The sequence below is a fragment of the Rhipicephalus sanguineus genome, chromosome 10 (assembly GCF_013339695.2).
Source record: "Rhipicephalus sanguineus isolate Rsan-2018 chromosome 10, BIME_Rsan_1.4, whole genome shotgun sequence".
Classification (NCBI taxonomy): Eukaryota; Metazoa; Arthropoda; class Arachnida; order Ixodida; family Ixodidae; genus Rhipicephalus; species Rhipicephalus sanguineus.
This window is the reverse complement of record NC_051185.1, coordinates 17,593,479-17,613,656: the sequence shown is the minus strand read 5'-3', so window position 1 is coordinate 17,613,656 and position 20,178 is coordinate 17,593,479. Positions and strand designations below refer to the sequence as shown.

Below are 20,178 nucleotides of genomic sequence, written 5' to 3'. Positions count from 1 at the left end.
GAGGTTTAAATGTACTTTGATTGGCTGGGTGCAGTTGCATGTGCCTCCAGTCTTGAGAGAGATCAGCAAACAGCTCACACTTTTGTGCATGCTTTGTAGTTTGTGTTGACGCGATGGACAGCAAGAAGGTTGCTTTGCTTGCTGCAGTGACCACATTCACTTACACCAGTGTTTTGTTGAGTTACGCCAGATCGAATGCTAAAGGAGTTCGCTACTAGCGACACTTTGTACACTATTGCAATTTGTTTCTCTCACATTAGTCGCTTTGCCCTTGCAGTGAAACTGTGCCTTCTTTAGTAAGCAGCGTTGCATTCCTTTACCTTTGCAGAGGATAATGTATAACCCCTTGTGACACGGCACGTACATTTGTACATGTGACTTACCTTTGCCATTTCTGTGCACTAGTGGCTCTAAAGAGACAACGAACACTGCGTTAATGGCAAATTAGACGTTCTTGTTGCCTAACGTTCTCATATATTGCTTCTGGGTGAAATATTTTGCAACAAGTTGGATGGCGAGTTCGGCAAGTTGGTAGATGTTCATGTTTGAAATTAATTTGAAATGGACCGAAGACTTGGACAAAAGGAAGCGGACAGGACAGTGTTGTCCTGTCCACTTCCTTTTGTCCGTGTCTTCGGTCCACTTCAAACTAATTTCAAACATGAAATATTTTGCTACACACAGACAGTTTGGAGGTGGCAGTACCGTGTTGAACAAGACGCTCGATGTGGTGTTTCGGCAGAAATACTTTTTGTATTTTTTGGGAATGGTTGCCATCAGCAGATAACTAGTGGATGCTATTTGAGTGGATAATTGAGTTTGTTCTACGAAGAAGTGTGGCATGACTAACCGTACAGTAATGAGAACAGACAATCGAGCCAAGGAAAGTATAGGGGATGTTATTTGTAGTAGATATAAATGTGAAGAAATGAGAGTGAACGAAATGATATCTTGCCGTCGGCAGGGACCGAACCTGCAACCTTTGAATAATGCGTCTATTGCTCTACCATTTGAGCTACGGCGGTGGTCGTTCTCCCGTCCACGTTATTGGTATATCAGTGCATTTAAACCTGGGAGTGTTAATCAGGGCCACTTGTAGCCATGAGGGTGAGTGTGGAACTCTTTTTCTGCTTGCTGGCATCACGTAATTAGATAATTATGTTGTAATTGCAATTATTTGCTATAAAATACACTATTAGTTCATTCAAACATATCCACTCGCTTTAAATTGAGTCTCCATAACCTTGGCATCAAACTGTAGAAATGTCATGCATTTATGGACGGTCGATCATAATGTGTGTTGAAAAGGTATAACTAGGCTTGTGCGAATATTCGAGCACTTCGAATATTCGAATGAATAATACAATATTCGAATTCGCTTCGATTCAAATTTAAATTATTGAAAATTTCGAAGTATTCGAAAGGAACAAATAGGTGTGTATTAGTCCGCTTGTAACCTCCTGTAAAGGCGGCTTCACTGCAGTGGAGGAGTGCTATACCGTGAATACACCTTTCCAAGGAAAATCCGCACTGCCGCGAAGCCCCACTTCAAGGTTAAATGAACATATTACCCTCGCATCGATTCATCATTTCTTAAGTTTAAAAACCTGTTGTACCGCCTTATATGCTCCAAGTGTAGTAAATTTTAAAACGTAACGTATTTTACAGGTTATCACTTGCATTCTGCCGAAAGCCAAATCCTGCTACTATTCAAAGTTGCTTCCACTTCCTTTGAACCAAAAAGAATGACATTTGCACATGCCTTGTTACAGTTTTAAAAAAATATTGTGCAGGTTGGTTGGGTCATGACAAATATGCTTGTTTTCCTTTATAATGTGTGATATATACTATTCGAATTCGATTCGAAATTATTCGACCAAAATCACTATTCGCTTCGAACCTAAAATTTACTATTCGCACAAGCCTAGGGATAACTAATTGTAGAGCACTACTAGAACTGGTTCACTTAGACAGAGAGTGCATGCATATTACAATAGAAGAGAAACAACACATAAGTTTCAACTGCATAGCTTTTATTTGAAATTAGCCCTTCCAGGTATGACTAGTACAGAGACATCCACTGCTGGCCGATGGGAGGTGGAGCCTTGAAAGTATAGCCAATGTTCTGCCACGAGTTATAATGTATCATACCAAATGCACACAACTGAATGTAAGCAATGTTTTGATCATGCATTGCACGTATGAGACAAGCTCCCTTCTCTATCGAAGAACATTACGAAACCAAAAAATAATAAAAGCCATACACACACTACTACTCGTCATACCTAAAAACAAAACTGAGAACTGCACCTTTCATTGGACAACCTAGAACTACTTTGTACAAATATAGCATCACAGAAGAACCAATCGTGAAACGGGCTCTTTTTAAAAAAATTTTTCTCTTCAGCAAGAACTGTACAAAATACCCCGCCGACGTTTGCGTCTCGAAACAGTAAATTTAGCAAACGTTCACTACTCGTGTTCGGGAACCTAGAATGCTTAAAATATGCACTGAACAAAAAGAAACAAAAAGGGAGTAACAAGAGAGCATTGTGGCAAGGATCATAAGTGCTCAGTCTATATCTCTCGCGGTCTCTAAGAAGTTGCAGGAATCGCTTTCTGTTAATACTCCAGAAATTCTACTGCAGCTCTTTTTAATCCTTTTTTCCTTTTATGGCACTGACGAGAACAGTGTTTTGAGGACCCTCTACTAGTTTTTCACATACAAATAAAAACCTTGCTGCTGCGAAAGGTACGCCAAACCGAGGGCGGTGTGAATGTAGAATGCTTAAATGCTACGGTTACTTCAGTCGAGTTGCGCGTGCCCGCGACGTTTGCGGAAAGTGCGCTCAACTTGAGAAGATTTTGATCGCAGTAACTACGGAGCGGCTGCAAAAAGAGTTGGTCATCACCATGGCCGGCACAAATGCGAACGGAACCGGCCAATAGTAACAAGGCAACAACTGGCAACAGTCCGTTAACGGAGAGGATGCGGATCGCTTGGCTTGGAATGCTGTCGTTTCTCTGTAGGAGCGCGGCGGCACTCGGACACATCCGCTTGCGTCGCGATCTCGAAGCCACCACACTTTTCTTTCTTTTTCCTCAGAATCCATAAAAGTCCATCAGCACGTAAACAACGAGAATCACTCCGACAATCACGATGAGCAGGCCTGCAAATCCCATAGTGGCTGGGGGAAAAAAAAAAGAAGATGAAATCGAGACGTTAGTTGTAATATTAACAGAATACCGCAAAGCGCGAGCGTCTGCCTTGTAGCCACAACACTGTTTTGAAACGTTACAATATCACCGTCAAATCAAACTCTGTCACCCAGTTTCAAACTCTGCAGTAATGTAATGATGCATAGTCTTAGAGTAATGCACCAGAAAACAGCTGTGCCTTTGTGGACGAAAGACAGGTGAACAAGAAATAACAAGGTAGCACACATCTCACAAATGACAACATGAGAGCATGATTTTGCATTGTTGCTAATGATAGTACAAGCTTGAATCATCTTGGGTCTTGAAAGGTAAACTATAGCATTCCAGTCAGTACTAACCTGTCAGTGTTTCATTTGCCCAATCTAGCGCAGCGACATAGTGTACCCAACTAGATCTTTTGCTCCCCAGGATAACATACTTTCAGAATGTAAATTCGTTGCAGTAGCTTTGTTGCTTCAAGCAAGGCACAACTGTCTTGATAGAGCAAATGCTCTGCAAAGCAATGCGTTTGTAAACCGAATGGTGTAATGCATGAAAATGAGTAAATAGCCAAAAGGAGAGCCCCCTACTGTCGTCGAGTGCGCTTTGTGAGTGTGATGCTGCAAGATATACTCTCAGTGAACTAACGGTAACCCTGCATGCTGAAAAGGAACAATGAGAACTTGCTGAGTGAACATGGCTTACTGTAAAATCCAGAGCAAGCGCCTCGCCTGCAATCAATAATCTAATACTAATTCTTGCCTGGTCATGGAGAGAAATTTAGGTGCACGTTAAAGAACCCCAGGTGGTCTAAATTTTCGGAGCCCTCCACTATGGTGTGGCTCATAACTGTATTGTGGTTTTGGAACGCAAAACTCCAAAAATTACGATATGGAGCGAAATTCAAGACGGCGGCAGGTCGCTTGTGACCAAAACAGACACCAGCACAGCCTTCTTTTTACGTGAAGGCTTTGTTTGTCACGCATTTACAGTATAAACTCGATCATTTGGAAAACTGTAGTGTGGACTCATCCTGTGTGTCCGGCAAGCGTACGTGTTGTTTATTGGCGTGAAACTCGTTACATCGATGTTTTCGTCTGCACCCCGGTTGAATCTCTGCGTGCACCGAGCACGGCAAATCTGCTACACGAACACCAACGGTTCGTCACGACAAGACTCACCAGGGTATGGTATGTGATGCGCGACGATGTGATTGTCCACCGATATGCTGATGAGGGATGCGTCGTAGTTGCCCGCGAGGCGCCGGGTCTCGTCGCACGACTTGAGGAACTCCAGTCCCGTGACAAATATGTTGTGAGCGTGCTCCGCCCGGTACAGTCTCTGTTTTTCGAAGACGGGGGAAAAAAAAAAAAAAAAAGAAAACGGGATGGGGTGTTAAGTGAGCACGCCATCTTGTGACGTTTACAGGAAAGTTCACCTACCACTGCCAAAGAGAGTTGCTAATTAACGTATAAGTACGACAGAATCTCGTTAAACACGTTCTCAAGGTACTGGAAAGACGTGTTCCGATTAACAGCAGTTCCTTATAGTAACGAGAAACACGTGTGGAGGTGCAGAACCTTCTTTCATAAACTACCCTAACAATGTTAGATATGTTAAGCGCAAACAAGTCAATGCATTAGCTAGCTTGTCCCGTCGTATAGGGTGTAGTTGACGATCATTGGATGGACTAGGCTTTTTCAGTGTGTTTCAAGGCGGCGTTGGTGATTTAGTAAAAGAAAGCAAAGCTCTTACTGCTTCAAACGGTAGTTAGACGCAGCTAGTGAAACCAACAGACTATGAAGCCAGGGAAGGTATAGGGAACTTTATTTGTAGTCTTTACTGTAGTGTAGTATAATTACGATATAAAATGTAAAGAAATTAAAGTAGACAAAAATACAACTTGCCGCCAGTAAGGACCAATCTTACAATCATCGGATAATGCGCCCGATGCACCTTAATTCCTTGACATTTATACAGTAGAACCCCGCTGATACGTTTTTGAAGGGACCGTAGGAAATAAACGTAAGAGACGGGAAACGTAAGAGCCGAAAAACAGGAAAAACGGCAAAATATTTAGTGGTACAGAATTTTATTTCAATTCTTACGAGCAGCACGAAAATTGGCGCGCTCAGCCGCGATCTAGTCGATGGATAGAAACGCGGAGCTTAGGACGGCCTTATCCACAGAAATGTAATCAACGTATGTGATTTTTTTAACACCAACAGCTGTAGGCATGAAAAAACTAAGCACACGCAATCACGACCGGCGCGGCGAGTCCGACCGCGAACCGCACGCACGACCATGCGAGCTCCAACCAGCTCGAACTCCTCCCGTTCTCCGACAAATAACGATGATGATGAGTCTACGCCAACGCGATGGCAGAAGTGAATGCCAATCTCGAAGGCCTTGCTTTCGCAAGCAATTACGTCATACACGCCATGTTTGTGCAATGCAAATCTCAGAGGCTATGCTTTTGTCAATAGTAAATGCCAATCTCGAAGGCCTTGCTTTCGCGAGCAGTTACGTCATAGACGCCATCTTTGCAATTTGAATCTCGAAGGCCATGCTTTTGTTTGCATCAATTGAAAGATTGTTGCTTGCGCCTCTCATGCGGCTAATATAACGGTCAAACGAGGCCAAGCTGCGTGAAAATGCGCCATGGCCGCTCTCTTTGGTAGTCACTCGGTCGGCTCCGGGTGCACTTCGCGACGTATCATACGGGAACGGTCCGACAGTTACGACGTAACAGCGGGGTTCCCAATACATTGTATCCTATGGGAGCTATGCCGGGACCAGCGGAAAACGACGTAACAGCCGGGAAAACGCAGCAGTGAGGAACGTAACAGCGGGGTTCTACTGTATCGTAATTTCTACACTAGAGTTAAGGACTAGAAATAATGTTCCCTATACTTTCCTTCGCTTCATTGTATGTTTGTTTCATCAGGTTGTGTCTTCACAAACAAAACGAGCCCTTGATCAATTCCTCTGGTTTTGTTCATTCAATCGGTGGTTGTATAACATGCAGTTGTGCGAGGAGAGTTTTGGACACAGTTTATTAAACATGGCTTTCAGTATAGCAGACGAGTGTTAGAAGAATAGATTTCGGATTGTCCTGTTTTTGAAAAGGATCCCTTAGAGCTGGCATCTGTGGTTCCACTTATGGAGATCTACGAAAATTCTGGTTCTGATTTATGAAAGCTTTTTTTTTTTTTGCTTTAATCGAGTACAAAACCGACCAATTAGGGACTGTGGTTCTGTTATTTCCATTTAATGAGATTCTGCCGCATAATGTAAATGTAACGCAAGTTATGCGAACAGTACCACCGTGCTATGAAGCTACGGCCACGAGAGGCATTCGGCTCACCTGAAGACTGAAGGCGATGTATACTTCAACGGCACCAGACAGGTGGCCGACGCCCAGGAAGCGGCCGTCCTCGCTGCAAGAACACACTCGAAATTAACACTGTGAACATACGCAGCATGTGACTTTGTACGGCATGTGAAGTGGGCAGTCGGGTCCTACAGCACACTTTGTAATCATCACCGACATTGCCATACCTGCCAACGTGGTGACCTCGAAATTTGGGAGATTCGTAAAGCAAGAGGGGGGGGGGGAGGGGGAGACGTGACAGGAGAAAACTGGTGTACAGATTGATTTATTCTTTCTCAGTGCCGCAGGACATCATAAATGAATGATCGCTGGTAAATTATGTAGACATCAATGATCATATTGGCACTCGTAATTACACGGCGCGTGCACGTGTGTGCAGTGGAGAGACAAAAATCCGCCGTGTCAGCTAGCAGCCCCTTTCCAACCTTAATCCACTTTTTTGCATGACACTAACGTGCTGCGGCAAAAGTTAAGTGTTCCGCACGCGATGAGAAAACTTTAGAACCGATGCCCCTTTCATTACCTTCTTTTCACGGTGGCGCTAGCGCTGCTTTTCGGGAGATTTATGGCCGTGCCCGTACGATTAGGAGGATTGCTTGAAATTCAGGAGTCTCTTGGGCAAATCGGGAGAGTTGGCAGGTATGCATTGCGCTTTAGAACATTTTTCAAAATTCTTGATCGGTCTAGGTGAAATTTGCTGAGTATATTTATACTTTTGTGCTGATTTAAAATACACATTTATTTTTCAAGTACAACATGTAGTTTCTAAAATATCACACATTTCACATGCCCTGTTGAGGGCAAGATGTTTGCTAAATTGAGAGGAACTAATCTGGAAAGAGAACTGTAGGCAACGAAACAAGAAGCGATGTTGTAGACCCATTTGGAGAAAAGTTATGGTTTGTTCTGCTAGTGAAATCCCAACTTGGCATCGACTCACTCGCGAATGTTCAACACACAATGTACAACGCGCTCCCCAGATGGCACCTTACAACTATCAGTGAATAGCTGAAGCTGGCAATGGTGAGGGGCCTTTTGACACCCAATTTTCGATCATAATCTGTGTTATGCGAGTTAATGCTTGTGCGTTCACAAACGTAGCTGGCGAAATTTTAGTGCATCTAGTCGAGCACTTAATTTATAACTGAATATTTTTATAAACAAGCGAGTGGCCTGAGAGTCAGGCAACACTGGTGCACTCGCGAGCCGTGACGTAACAAGCTGCTTGCTGCGCGAGCGTCTGCATTCCGGCAAACGGGTTTGTTCTGTGCTCAGCTGTGCGTGTGATCAAGCTATTTCAGATTTGTTCAGCTTGGCATTGAAATTAAAGGATTTGCAACGGCTGAAGCCTTTATAGAAGACTATGGCTTCGCCGCATGCAGCACACATGTTATGGCAAAATGGCAGTCGCCATCAGTGGGCGAGGTTTATAGCCAGCGACTTCTAGGGCTTATTTCGCACTAAAATATCCTTTTACAGCCCATTTTTGATATATAGTTGAAACCACGGAGAAAGAAGTATTTGAGGAGGAGAATCTCTCGGCCGCGGCAGCGTGCGAGGGCGGCGCGATAGCGTCACGGCGGAATGCGGTTACGCCGAAGCACGACAGATGACGCTTTCGGCCTGTTGCCATCTTTTACATGCTCTTCTATGGACGCGACGCATAAAAATCGTGATAGCGCCTCGTAAAATGTAAAATTTCTAAGATTTCTGTCTGTAACATCAATCGGCAGATATGGCAGATATTTTAGCTGCAGTTCCTAATAGATACTGCCAGAATTATAGGCCGTACAGCGCCTGGAACGAACTGCTAGTAGTGGCCCCTGAGCAGACGACGTCTGCTGCCGCATGCACGCGATCCTCGCTCCTCTCTCGCATGTTGTGCGCGCGCATGCGCAGGTGGCCTTGGGACGGAAAGTTCCCTTTGCTTTTGCTGGTTTCTTTCTCTTTAGCGCTCTCAGTGGCTTCCGTGGCTTCCGCGCATTGCGTTGGCGGCGCCAAGTCCTCGATGTTTGCGCGCGCTTTTCACGCCGTGACAAAGGAGAGTGCTTTGCAGATTTCGACCAGTGCTTCTTCAGGATGGGGCGGAAGTGTGTCGTGCCGAACTGCAGCAGTGGGTACGCGTCCTGCAAGGAGAAGGTAATTACCTTCGAAGTTCCTAGTGACCCAGTGAGGTTGGAAGCGTGGGCTCGCGCCATACCAAGAAAAGACAGACAGCTGACGTTTGCGAGAAGCACTTTTCGGACAGTGACATAAACAGGTGGCGCTATTATGGCGAACTTGGTGGCGAAGTTCTCCTTGACAAACCGAAACGGCCAGTGTTGTTACGAGACGCCGTGCCTTCAATCTTTCCACGCGCTGTTCCGGATACTTGTCTGCTGTTCTCAAAAAAAGACAACGTGAAATTTCAACCACCTGGGGTTTTGTAACGTGCACCTAAATGTAAGCACACGGGCCTTTAGCATTTCGCCTCCATCTAAATGCGGCCGCCGCAACAACCTAAATCTGAATTGATGGCATATAGGGTAAGTCCCATCATTCGTTGAAATAAATATACCTAACTATGAGTTCACGTTATAAAAAATTATAGATTTCACGTTGTACAAAAAATATCACGGTGGTAATTTTCCTGCATGTGACGCCATTTTTCTCGTTAATTTACCGAATAAACTTGGAGTGCGCTTGAGCCTTGCCTTTAAGAGTAGAACGCGATAGCGTAATCGGGCCCCGTGCGCATCGCCTTCTCAGTTGCTAGCCTCACTGACACGGACGCCGACAGCGGTATTTCTGCGAAACGGGCTCTTTAACGCTGTCGCGTTAAAATATGGAGCCGGCGAGAGCGCACAAAAACACATCCATTCGGGCGTCAAGCGCGAACGGCGAATCGGCGACGAATAGCCTTGAACCGACGAGCTTCGTCGGAGAGCGCGGTGAGAGGGACGCGCGCATTTTTCCTTCTCGGCTAGCGGACTCTCACGACAGAGGGCGCGTGAGCGCTGTGCCCGATTTCGTGACTTTATTAGGGCGCCCGAGCGAGCGCAGTTTCGCCTCCTCAAGAATTCTTACTCCGTGGTTGAAACCCTCAATAACGAAAGCCTTCAAGAACGAAATTCTCGCAGCAACGAAGAAATCTGGCGCCCCTGGCGAACGTCCATAGAGTTCAATGCATTTGCCACCTCTCGACAGCGAAGCGATTTTAAAAAGCACGCCCGCAATAATGAAAGTTTCAGGTAGTGATCAGCAACATTTTTTTCAGCCCGTGAGCTAGTTGGGAACCCAGAAGTTAGAAAATTTTAGCAACACTCATTTGACAAGTTGGGCACATACGTTCCCGCCAAGAAGCATCGGTGCAACCATTGCTGTTTACATTCGGTCAGATGACGCTGATAGCAACAAGACTTTTTTTTTTTTTTTTTTTTTTGCTGAGAACACCTTTTTGCTAAAGCCTCTGTTGGAAGCTACGCCGGCACACAACATTCAAAGTGACGACACCCATGAAAGTGACATCATGTCGCAGAGATTTTGTAGACTGCCCAACTGCTTGCTGCCGCGCGTCTCTCCGTGTGCACGCCGAGATCTCCCGCACTTTGCTTACGTGTGGTGTTGTTTCGGCCTTTCGGAAAGATGCCGCCTCCTATTAAAAAGCGTAAGTTTCTGACACTTCAGGAGAAGTCTAGGATTATCATCGAAGCTGCGAAAGGCAGAAAAAAGGCTCATATTGCAGAGAGGTTAGACAGAGCAAGATCAGCGACTTCTTTGAATAAATTTTGATTGTGCGAAGTAATTGGTGTGCGCATTTTTCTATTTTCGCGACAACAAAATTCTCACGAGAACAAACAAAAATCACTCCCCCGGCGATTTCGTTATTGAGGGGTATGACTGTGTGTATAGGCACAACAGACCCTTTACTCCTGTTTTTCGTTGAAAACTGCAAGTTCTTGGCTGACCACGTCATGGCCCCCTTAAGGCAACTCTAAAGAGACTCCCATGTCTGGTAGTTATTTCGTTCGCCAGACTCACCTGACAGCTAACGATGACAGGACGTCCGTGCCTGTGGCCTGGATTTTCTCAGGAGCTTGTCTCCGCAAGTCCCACTTTGTCAGGTAGCAACGTGAGGCAGGCTTCTTCCGCACCGCAGCATTCGATATCGTGAACAGGCGGTAATTGCTCTTGTCTCCCTCGACAATGCCGAACCTGCGCACATCACAAGACAGGTGATATTAAGTCAGGTGTGTCCTTGAGTTCATCATCATCATCATCATCATCATCATCATCAGCCTGTCTACGCCCACTGCAGGGCAAAGGCCTCTCCCATGTTCCGCCAATCAACCCGGTCCTGTGCTTTCTGCTGCCACGTTATACCCACAAACTTCTTAATCTCATCTACCCACCTAATTTTCTGTCTCCCCCTCACGCGTTTGCCATCTCTTGGAATCCAGTCAGTTACCCTCAATGACCACCTGTTCTCCTGCCGACGTGCTACGTGCCCAACCCATATCCATTTCTTCTTCTTGATTTCAACTATGATATCCTTAACCCCTGTTTGTTCCCTGACCCACTCTGCTCTCTTCCTGCCTCTTAAGGTTACACCTATCATTTTCCTTTCCATCGCTCGCTGCGTCGTCCTCAATTTAAGTTGAACCCTCTTTGTAAGTCTCCAGGTTTCTGCTCCGTAGGTAAATACCGGTAAGATGCAGCTGTTATATACCTTCCTCTTGAGGGATAGTGGTACACTACCATTCATGATTTGATAATGTTTGCCAAATGAGCACCATCCCATCACCATCCCATCCCATCCCATCCCATCTCAGTTACGTAAGTGAAAACAGAAGTTAGACGGGCAATCAATCAATCAATCAATCAATCAGTCAATCAATCAATCAATCAATCAATCAATCAATCAATCAATCAATCAATCAATGCCCACAGTGGCGATACCATAATTACTCGAGCAAAACCTGCATTACAAAAAGTTTCACATGTTACAACTCCTAGACAAGCAAAGCACACAACTACTCCTAGAACTGTGAGCGTAGCTTCACAAAGTACAGTAGACTCTCAGTAAACGGAAATCTGTTAAACGGAACTGCTGCTTAAATGGAACAACTGAATCTGATATGATTGGTTACGTACATGGATTCTGCACCCCTGTTCATCTCTCAGTAAACGGAACTCCTGTTAAATGGAACACATTTTCCTGGTCCCTTTAGGTTCCGTTTAACGAGAGTCTACTGTACATTGTCATACGTCGTAAATCCAGGACAATCATAAACTGTATTTCCACGCTCTGCTTGCTACAGTCAGTAAAAGTGATCACTCCATCTATCAAGTCAAACAATTTAATTCACGTTAGTTCAGCAAGCACTTATTGACAATATTTCTGCACTTCAAGTGTTCCTGAATATCAAAGTTGGAGTCGGCCTTGAGGAAAAGCCTTACCTCAAAGCAGTTCTATGTCAGAAGAGAAAAGAGGCAAATTTTTCTTTATACATAAAAAAATTTAAAGTTGCACAGTGAGCTAGTTGCGTGGCGATTTGTTTGGCAGACATTCAGCAGAAACTCAATATAACGAACAGAGACCCAATAAATCTCAAATGTAATAAAGCACAAATCCAAAATGTTTTGACTGCATAGTGCGAATGCATGCAGTGAAGATGCGACATACCTGCACGCTCTGAAGATGTACTTCTCGGAGCTGTTGCCAGGCGGGACAAAGGTCAGCTCGCACACCTGTTTGCCATCTAGGGCGTCCCAGACGTAGCCGTGGCCATCCCGAGACACCGTCACCACCTAGCGGAAAAAACAACAACATTATGCTCACAATATTTACTCTATTTCTACAGTCACATATTGCAGCTGGGTTAAATGAGTACCAAGACATACTGTCGAAGTTGTAGGAACACTAGAACACGTCCCTCACACATTTTTTTATTTTATTTTATTTTATTTTACCACCAGGGTACACAGCACATTACAGAGGGGAGGGGCTATCTTACATGAATGCAGTAGTTTCATCAAACGGAACCTGAAGGGACCAGGAAAATATGTTCCGTTTAACAGGAGTTCCGTTTACTGAGAGATGAACTGGGTTGAAGCATTCAGGTACGAAACCAATGATGTTAAAGGCAGTTGTTTCATTTGTTTCAGGCAGCAATTCCATTTAAGATATTTTCGTTTACTGAGAGTCCACTGTATATCAGTCTATTAATGGACAAAAAAAAATTAATTGAGAACTAAACATGGGTTACAGAACATATCAGTAATACATAAGCAAATAAGCACATAACTCGATTAGTATATATACATTCAATATATAAGGCAACTCGCAGTTATAACAAAGAGATAAAATTACACCATGGCTAAAGTCTACCCAGTTAATTAGTTAACAAGGCATTCTTAAAATGTATGGGTCACTTGTTATAGACCCAGGAAGCTGGTTCCAATCTCTAGCAGTCTTAGGCAAAAATGACAATAAATGGGCAATTGTGTTACTTTTGGGAACATGGACCTTCTGACGATGGTCGACACGTGCCGATATGAAAGGTGTGGCATGTATCAACGATGAAGACAGGCGTGGGTTATAATAGTAAATCTTATGATAAAGACATAGACGAGCATATTTCCTGGGAATAGCAAGCACATAAAAAGTTGTCAAGTGGCAATTATGCAAGTGGAAAAAATTTGCAAGATGCTGTTACAGTGAAATCTCATTACAAGAGACGCTCTGTTATAAGAAACATTTGAAAATTGTTTGGTTGGTTTTTCCTATGTCCGCCTAGTTAACAATGTCACATGCAAGAGAGATGGTTACAAGAGACACCTGGTTATTAAGGACAACCTTCTTGGGTCCCTAGAGGAAATTCTGCACGACTTAGAAGAGTCACAACCCATACATGCTGAGAGCACAGCCCACATCGTAGTACCAACTGGTATGCACTGCAATTTTGAATCCCCTGGCTCCACTAAGTTCCGTTCTGCAGCCAGATGCCATTCCTTGCGTCGCATTGACAGTAAACTGCACCACACTTTCGTTCGTTATCCTTTAAAATCACTGTCACGCTCCCACACTGTCTCTTGCAAGGCTTGCAAAGTGAAGTGCTTTACCTCCAGAAGTTTTGGAGGAAGCTGTCACTAAAAAATGACTTCTTTTAGCCATCCTGAGTAATCCACTTTAGATGTGCTCAAACACACTTTGATGCTGATGTATAATAACGTGATCTAGTCTGACTCCTCAGCGTTTTTAGAATTTTCAGTCACAAGAGACCTTGGTTGCAAGAGACGCGTTTTCCGGGGCCCTTGAGTGTCTCTTGTAAGGAGATTTTACTGTATTCGGTACTAAGGTTAGTACTGCAATGCCGAACCTGGTGTCATCTCCACAACAGTGAGCTTTGTACAAAGGCAGAGAGCACAATTTCGTTTCTGACAATCCACAAATTGACAAAAATATTTTGATTCTCAGCTTCAACTCGCTCTCCCAACTGGCAATAGGTGTCTGCAAGTCTGACAAAAAAGCATATTACTGGAGTGCTACTGGAGGTACAGCGTTTTTCAGGGTCATTCAACAATGGAATTTTTTACCAGATTCAGTTGTCAAAACAAAATCTCTCGCTGCATTTTTAAAAATAATAAAATACATTGTGTACGCTGACTAATATTGTGACACAATATGTAAAATAATATGCTTTGTAGTAATACTGTTATAAGCTATTTTCAGTAGTGATAGCTTTTTCCTTGTTTTTCCCTACCACACCTTTCTTTTTATATTGTCACGTTATATTGTAACAGAAACCTGTAACTAGTGGTACAGCAGTACGTCAGGCTGTTCCGATCACTGGCAAAACAACCTCATCGTCTTCGTTGTGTGCTTGTCCTCATCTTCTTTCCTACAGTGGCACATACAAGCCTGCCAGCAACGATACTAGCTGATCTTATGCTCGTGGCATTACACTTTAATCCACTCCTGAAATAGCCTGTCAAGGGCTGACAGTATCAACAAATAAATAAAAATAAATAAAAAATCTAACCTTATTTTCGTCTGTTGAGATGCACAGGTCGTCGAGCTCGTCCTCGTGGGCTTGGACCTTGTATATCATCTTGTACTGGGGATACTGAAATGAGAGAAACGGACAAGACTGAAGTAAAAAGGAATATCGACAGTTTTCAAAATCTGGGAGCAAATTTCAAGAAACCGAGTCTGCAATCTCTAGTTTTCAAAGTTGAAGGATTGCCAAAGGTGCCACGAGCGAAGGCTTCACCTACGTAAAGCACATTCAAAATGAACCTGATTGTGATCACCTCGCACAAACTGTTACATTTTTAATGACAAGACAGTGCAGTTGTGTTGAGCTTTACTCGTCTGAGTGTCACTACACGGTTCACTTATTTCGTTGACAGCGTCGTCTACACTGGAAACGGTAATGGAAGCAGCCAAGCGTGCTATGTGAAGAGGTCGCACAGGTCGCAGCACGCGAAAGTACGTACCATAGTCAGAATGTTCAAAATGATAAGTAGGCTAGCTTGCTCAGTTTTCAAGATTATATTTTTTAATATTTGTAGTTCCAGTGGTAAAATCCATGTTTGGTTAATATCTGTTTATGAAGCCAAAGCTTGCTGTAACTTGAAACCTCTACAGCAGAATCTAGATCTTGTGTTTCTTCACGAAACATAACACTGCAACCAGCTGGCTAGCAGACTTGCTGCATTCGATTGTTAAAGTGCTCTTGTGTATAATGTTGACATTTTAGACATTCTCAAGCGCTGAACTTTCACTCCGACATAAACTGTTATTTGCCTTTAGCGTCCTTTTCAAGATGTGCCTGAAGTGGCAGTTCTAGATTTAATGACAGGTAACACCCGTCCTTAGACACTTACTGTCAGTTACCTTGCCTGCAAGGCATTGGGTCCTTACATAGCTCCTTTATTGGGAAACTGAGCTCACTAACCTTCCAGGCTCGAAGACAGCCGTCCGCGCCACCCGTGAACAGGACCTCCGTTTCCGGTGCAAATCGCACCACTTTCTGGAACGGCTCCTGCTTCGTGGAGAAGTCCGTCTGGAAGCTGGTGTCTGGGCGAATCGAGAAGCCGATACGAACGCTGTTGGCATTCTTGTCCGGCTCCGACTTGGCCGACTCTGTGATCTCGTGGACCACGCCGTTGGCAGTTCCGTTCTCCACTTTGCCGTCCGGCCTGTCGCCCTCACCGTGGTCCTTGGACGATGACGTCGACTCGGACCGCCGCCGCCTCCGCAGCGCTGTCGACGAGCCTCTTCGGTCTGCTGGCGATATGCCAGAGGTGGGAGCATGAAACAGCGATTTTCCAGATGAAACGCCAAGTTTAAAGGGGTACTGACACGAAATTTCGTGGCTGAGATAGCCTGCAGGATCAATTCCCACGAAATGCGCATGTCGTCTACCAAATATAAACAGCGAATATAGCTTGGAAGGTAATTTATATGGATTTTGAAGTTCGCGTGCACGATCCAGCGTTATACGCCGCACCTTGCAACATTGACATCATCTAAGGTGGCCTGAAGGTATGTTTGTATTACCCCCAACTTCCGAGACATTCATGGTTTCCTTGTTGTGCTGCAGATGACGAGACGGGGATGGTAGGTCGATACAGGGACACAGGACAGGTGGTGCACAACAATTGTGCACCACCTGTCCTGTGTACCTGTATCGACCTACCGTCCTTGTCTCATCATCTGCAGCACAACAAGGAAACCATGAACGACCACCAACTAGCCCAATTCATCGCTCTTCCGAGACATGATGGTCGCTTGCACATCATCAGTGGAGCCATGGAGTGGAGCGGCCATGGAAACGTTACGATATCTTGTGCGAGCACGTGACGAGAAGTGTGTACCGTGTCATAACGTCAGGGTACAGTAGGAACTGAAACTAGCTTTGAAAAACATACTCTAATTAATTTTCCCGGGTGCACACCTGCTTACAAGTACATTTTCTAGGCTCCTGAGGGTGTGGCCTTTCATTTGATGCAAGAAAAAGAAAAAGAAAAAACAAAAAATTTTCGTGTCAGTACCCCTTGTTTGTGTGGGAAGGTGTCTCCTTGCCAAGATTTCTAACAAAGACAAACGCATGAGTCGACAAATCTTAATTTCCTTCTGTAAGTTTCTGAGCCACTTACCGCGCTCAGACCTGGTGTCGCCGTCTTCTTCCCGGCAGTCCTCAAGGAGGCAGTAGCGCATGGTGTACATCTGGCAGTGTTCGTCGGCGCCTGCAGCCAACGCGAAGCTCTTGCGCCCCTTGTGAAAGAAAACAGTCGAGTTCATGATGGCGCAGTCGCCCGTCGGGTAGCGCGTCACTGGTTCTGCCTTGCATGTTGTCTTCGTTGGGACCAGCTCGTATATCTCCTGCCAAGACCAAAGGCAAAGCCAAGTCAGAGTCAAAAACAATCTTGATTAGCGCAGCGATTTGGGCGAGCCACTGTACGTTTGTCCTGTAAGTACAGCGCAAACAAGCACGGAAACAGTAAACAACAGACGCACAAGCTCTGTAATACAGTGCTCGTGTGTCCGCTCTTTACTGTGCCCTCGTATGTTTGTATTACCAGATTAAAAAAATAAAAAACTGCAATCAATGGCTTCACAAGTTCTCAACTACTTACAGCTGCTTCGGCAGCAGCACAACGCAAGAAAACATCAAAATCGAACGTGTAGCGAGCTTATAAGACATAAACTACATTCGGAAGACAAAACAATTACAACAAGTATACAAAACTTACAACCAGAAACATAATACATAACCCAGAGAAGCCTAGTAAAAAAGGCAATACAGAATGTGTGTCAATAAAGTTCATAACAAAATGTGATACATATCCACATTACAATATCAAGGAACAAATGTACGACATACATAGAAAAGACTGAGAAAATAAATATGAGTGTAAACATCAGAGAAATACAGCATGCCCCGACTACAAATGACGAGTTATTCAGAAACGTGCAAGTAACTTGAGCGATCTCACAAAAGTAAACTGAAAGAAAAGCAAAAATAAAATTGGAAAACTACTGCAAAAATATACACGATAAATCATGGAAGGTGCTGCGGAGTGCAGGTGCACACTTTAAATGTTAACCAACAGTGCACAGCATGACAAAAACAAAATCAAAACAAAAGAATCATTGAATGAAAATATTTACTTCAAGCATGACGTCTCACTGACTAGCGACATGAAAACATGTAGTGACACCTAGTGTCGTGAAAATCTTGGTCATGCACACTCGTCACGTCCGTTTCTTCTCTAAAACCGCTACAAGTATTTCTACACGCTATTTATATATCATAACGTGATCCTGGCAACCTCAGTTGACTTGTTGACCAGTATTTATGTGTGTGACACCACATATTTCAGAGCAATCACTCACGCTCATGTCAATTCGAGACTGCAAGGCACTCTTTGTGGTGCATGTGTAATCTGATTACGCATACCTCGCCGTTATTGAGTCGGTGACAATGTTCACATAGTTTTGATTATAATGAGGACTTCTTGAGCGATACAGATAAGGTAACAGCTACAGTAAAGTGAACGCAGTCGCTTACGAAAAGTAAATGTACAGTATGCGTGGCCATACAAACTCGGACATATATGAACTTTTGATCATCATTAAGGTTGATCAGATCTAGATTGAAATATTCAGTCTGAATCAGAATGAGGTGTCCATACGTAATGTAATGCAATCCTATGATGCATGTGACTACGTATCGACTGCGCAGCAGATCTCCTATGCATCTGGAGGCAATGAATGTGCAAGAACGTAATTCAGAACCATTCATCTAATGTAGAAAAAAAAAAGATACTGTATATTAAGGTAGGTGACGTATGGATTTTATTACATGAGTGACTACAAGGCGTCAGTTTACGAATTCTTAAAACTAAGGGGAAAAAAATATTGATGTGAACAGCTGCTGCTTTGACACTCTGTGGTTGATTTCATGTCCTTACGGCCTTCGATCGCGCTCGGAAAGTTCGATCGCAATCGACGCCGAAGCGCGATCGAACCGAGCAGGTTCGAAGCCAATGCGCACGATCCGCATCGAGCTTGATCGTGCTCGACTCGAGCGTACTCGAGGCCACATTCAACCAACGCACGTTTTCGTCTCGACTAGCACACTTTTTCAGAGACTATTACGTAAATGTAGTCTCGGCGGATGTACCGACGAATGACCTAAGCTTTATTTAAGTCAATAAATGCACATCGCGTTTTCGCTGTCCTGCGCTAGCGGAGGACTTTTAACGCTTCAAGTTGACGACCTCAGACTCAGACGAGCGCTATTCAAAGCGCGCAGCTTTGTTATAAACCATTAGCGGCAGGAAAACCAAATTAACTTCCGCCTTCGTCGAGCGCAGCAGGTCGTTATGCGACGTCAGCGCGACGCGCTGAGCGTTGTGACGGCGTCGACGTCACGAATTATCACCTGAGACAAGCGAGTGACGTATGGACAGTCGCTGCGATGAACTTATCAAACTGCCCGTTCGGTGGATTCAGAGTAACGCACCGGGAAATGAAGCGCCAGCCCGGTTTGTTACAGTGGCGTTCTTTTTACCTCCCCTGGCGTGAAGGAAATGTTTATCGTACGGATGTCGGGTTCGTTTACAAGCGCGCTCTAATCTTGAGATGAAGGACGTAACCTTGTCTAAGGCGCTTCGCGAGATCGCACCATCAAGGAAGCTAGACTACGAAGCCGAAATCACCAACTCACCGATGACGAAACAAAACAAAAACAGAGAGAGAGTAGCCTTGAAGGAATCGGTGTTCCCTAAGTGAACCGACGTGGACAAAAGCCGCATCCCTGTAACAGCTGATACACGATTCTGACGATTATTATTTCACGACCGCGTCTGGTGTTCACGAAGTGAGCGGAACAAACAGCGAGAAACAGTTGTACGGATGGCCCTGAAAAAAAAAAAAATCTGCACTTGCAAGTGAAGTCTACAAGGGCGCCGCGTTCTATCACAGCTGATGACACACGATTCCGTGAAAATTCGGCAAACTTGTTTGGCGGACGCGACCAGTACTTGCGACGTGGTTTAAGAAAAGTGGTTTACGTCTCGGAAATACTTTAGTCGCTTTCCCGACGACGTAATATAACGATCAAGACGAGCATGCGAAGCGATCAGCTGCGGGTTCTCTTTGACACGTATGTAATAGAAACAGGCTCATCCGAGCCTAAACCAGCGCGAGTCGAAAGTGGTGGTGCCAAGATACCAGGTACTCACAATTTTGTTTGGTATGCCAGTCCTCGACTTCCCGCCGCCTCCCGCGACCAGTACGTGCCTTTCCGTAATTGCATTTATCGAATACAGGGGAAAATTGACCCGGGCCAGTAACTCGCCCGACTTGGGCGGCGCCATCTTGGTGAGTTTGTGTCATATCCTGCGTCGTGGAGCTGCGATCATTCCTCTAGCAGTCGTGCTAGCTCTAACGTTTTTATCGCGCTCAAATTGTTCCGTGTTAATAAAAAACTATTAAGTGAGCTTAATTTAAATTAATCGACTTTAAAATCGGCTTACAGCCGATGGGATTATATAAAATATTGCGTCGTAACAATAAACTAACTTTACTT

At 44.4% G+C, this 20,178-nt stretch overlaps 1 protein-coding gene across 2 annotated transcripts; it reads right to left on the bottom strand.

Annotated features, from left to right (window-relative positions):
• Nucleotides 1-2,016: 2,016 nt before the first annotated feature.
• Nucleotides 2,017-20,001, bottom strand: LOC119407147 (prolactin regulatory element-binding protein). 2 transcript variants are annotated; one of them, XM_037674010.2, is made up of 9 exons: nt 19,832-20,001; nt 16,739-16,964; nt 15,535-15,866; nt 14,617-14,700; nt 12,258-12,382; nt 10,613-10,786; nt 6,566-6,638; nt 4,380-4,539; nt 2,017-3,188 (listed from the first exon to the last, which is right to left on the bottom strand). In XM_037674010.2, exons 1-9 carry the CDS (start codon nt 19,964-19,966, stop codon nt 3,103-3,105), a joined length of 1,395 nt encoding a protein of 464 aa, XP_037529938.1. In that variant the 5' UTR covers nt 19,967-20,001; the 3' UTR covers nt 2,017-3,102. The 2 variants fall into 2 exon arrangements, with proteins under 2 accessions (XP_037529938.1, XP_037529939.1); XM_037674011.2 differs by having other exon boundaries at nt 15,535-15,863.
• Between the last annotated feature and the right edge of the window lie 177 nt (nt 20,002-20,178).

What these genes read in the sequence shown, in the direction of transcription:
- LOC119407147 (XM_037674010.2), bottom strand. Translation starts at nt 19,966, where the DNA reads ATGGCGCCGCCCAAGTCGGGCGAGTTACTGGCCCGGGTCAATTTTCCC. An exon ending in CTGGCATACCAAACAAAATT is followed by an intron (nt 16,965 to 19,831) that starts GTGAGTACCTGG and finishes TGGTCTTGGCAG; the next exon opens with GAGATATACGAGCTGGTCCC. An exon ending in GCTGTCTTCGAGCCTGGAAG is followed by an intron (nt 14,701 to 15,534) that starts GTTAGTGAGCTC and finishes CTCTCATTTCAG; the next exon opens with TATCCCCAGTACAAGATGAT.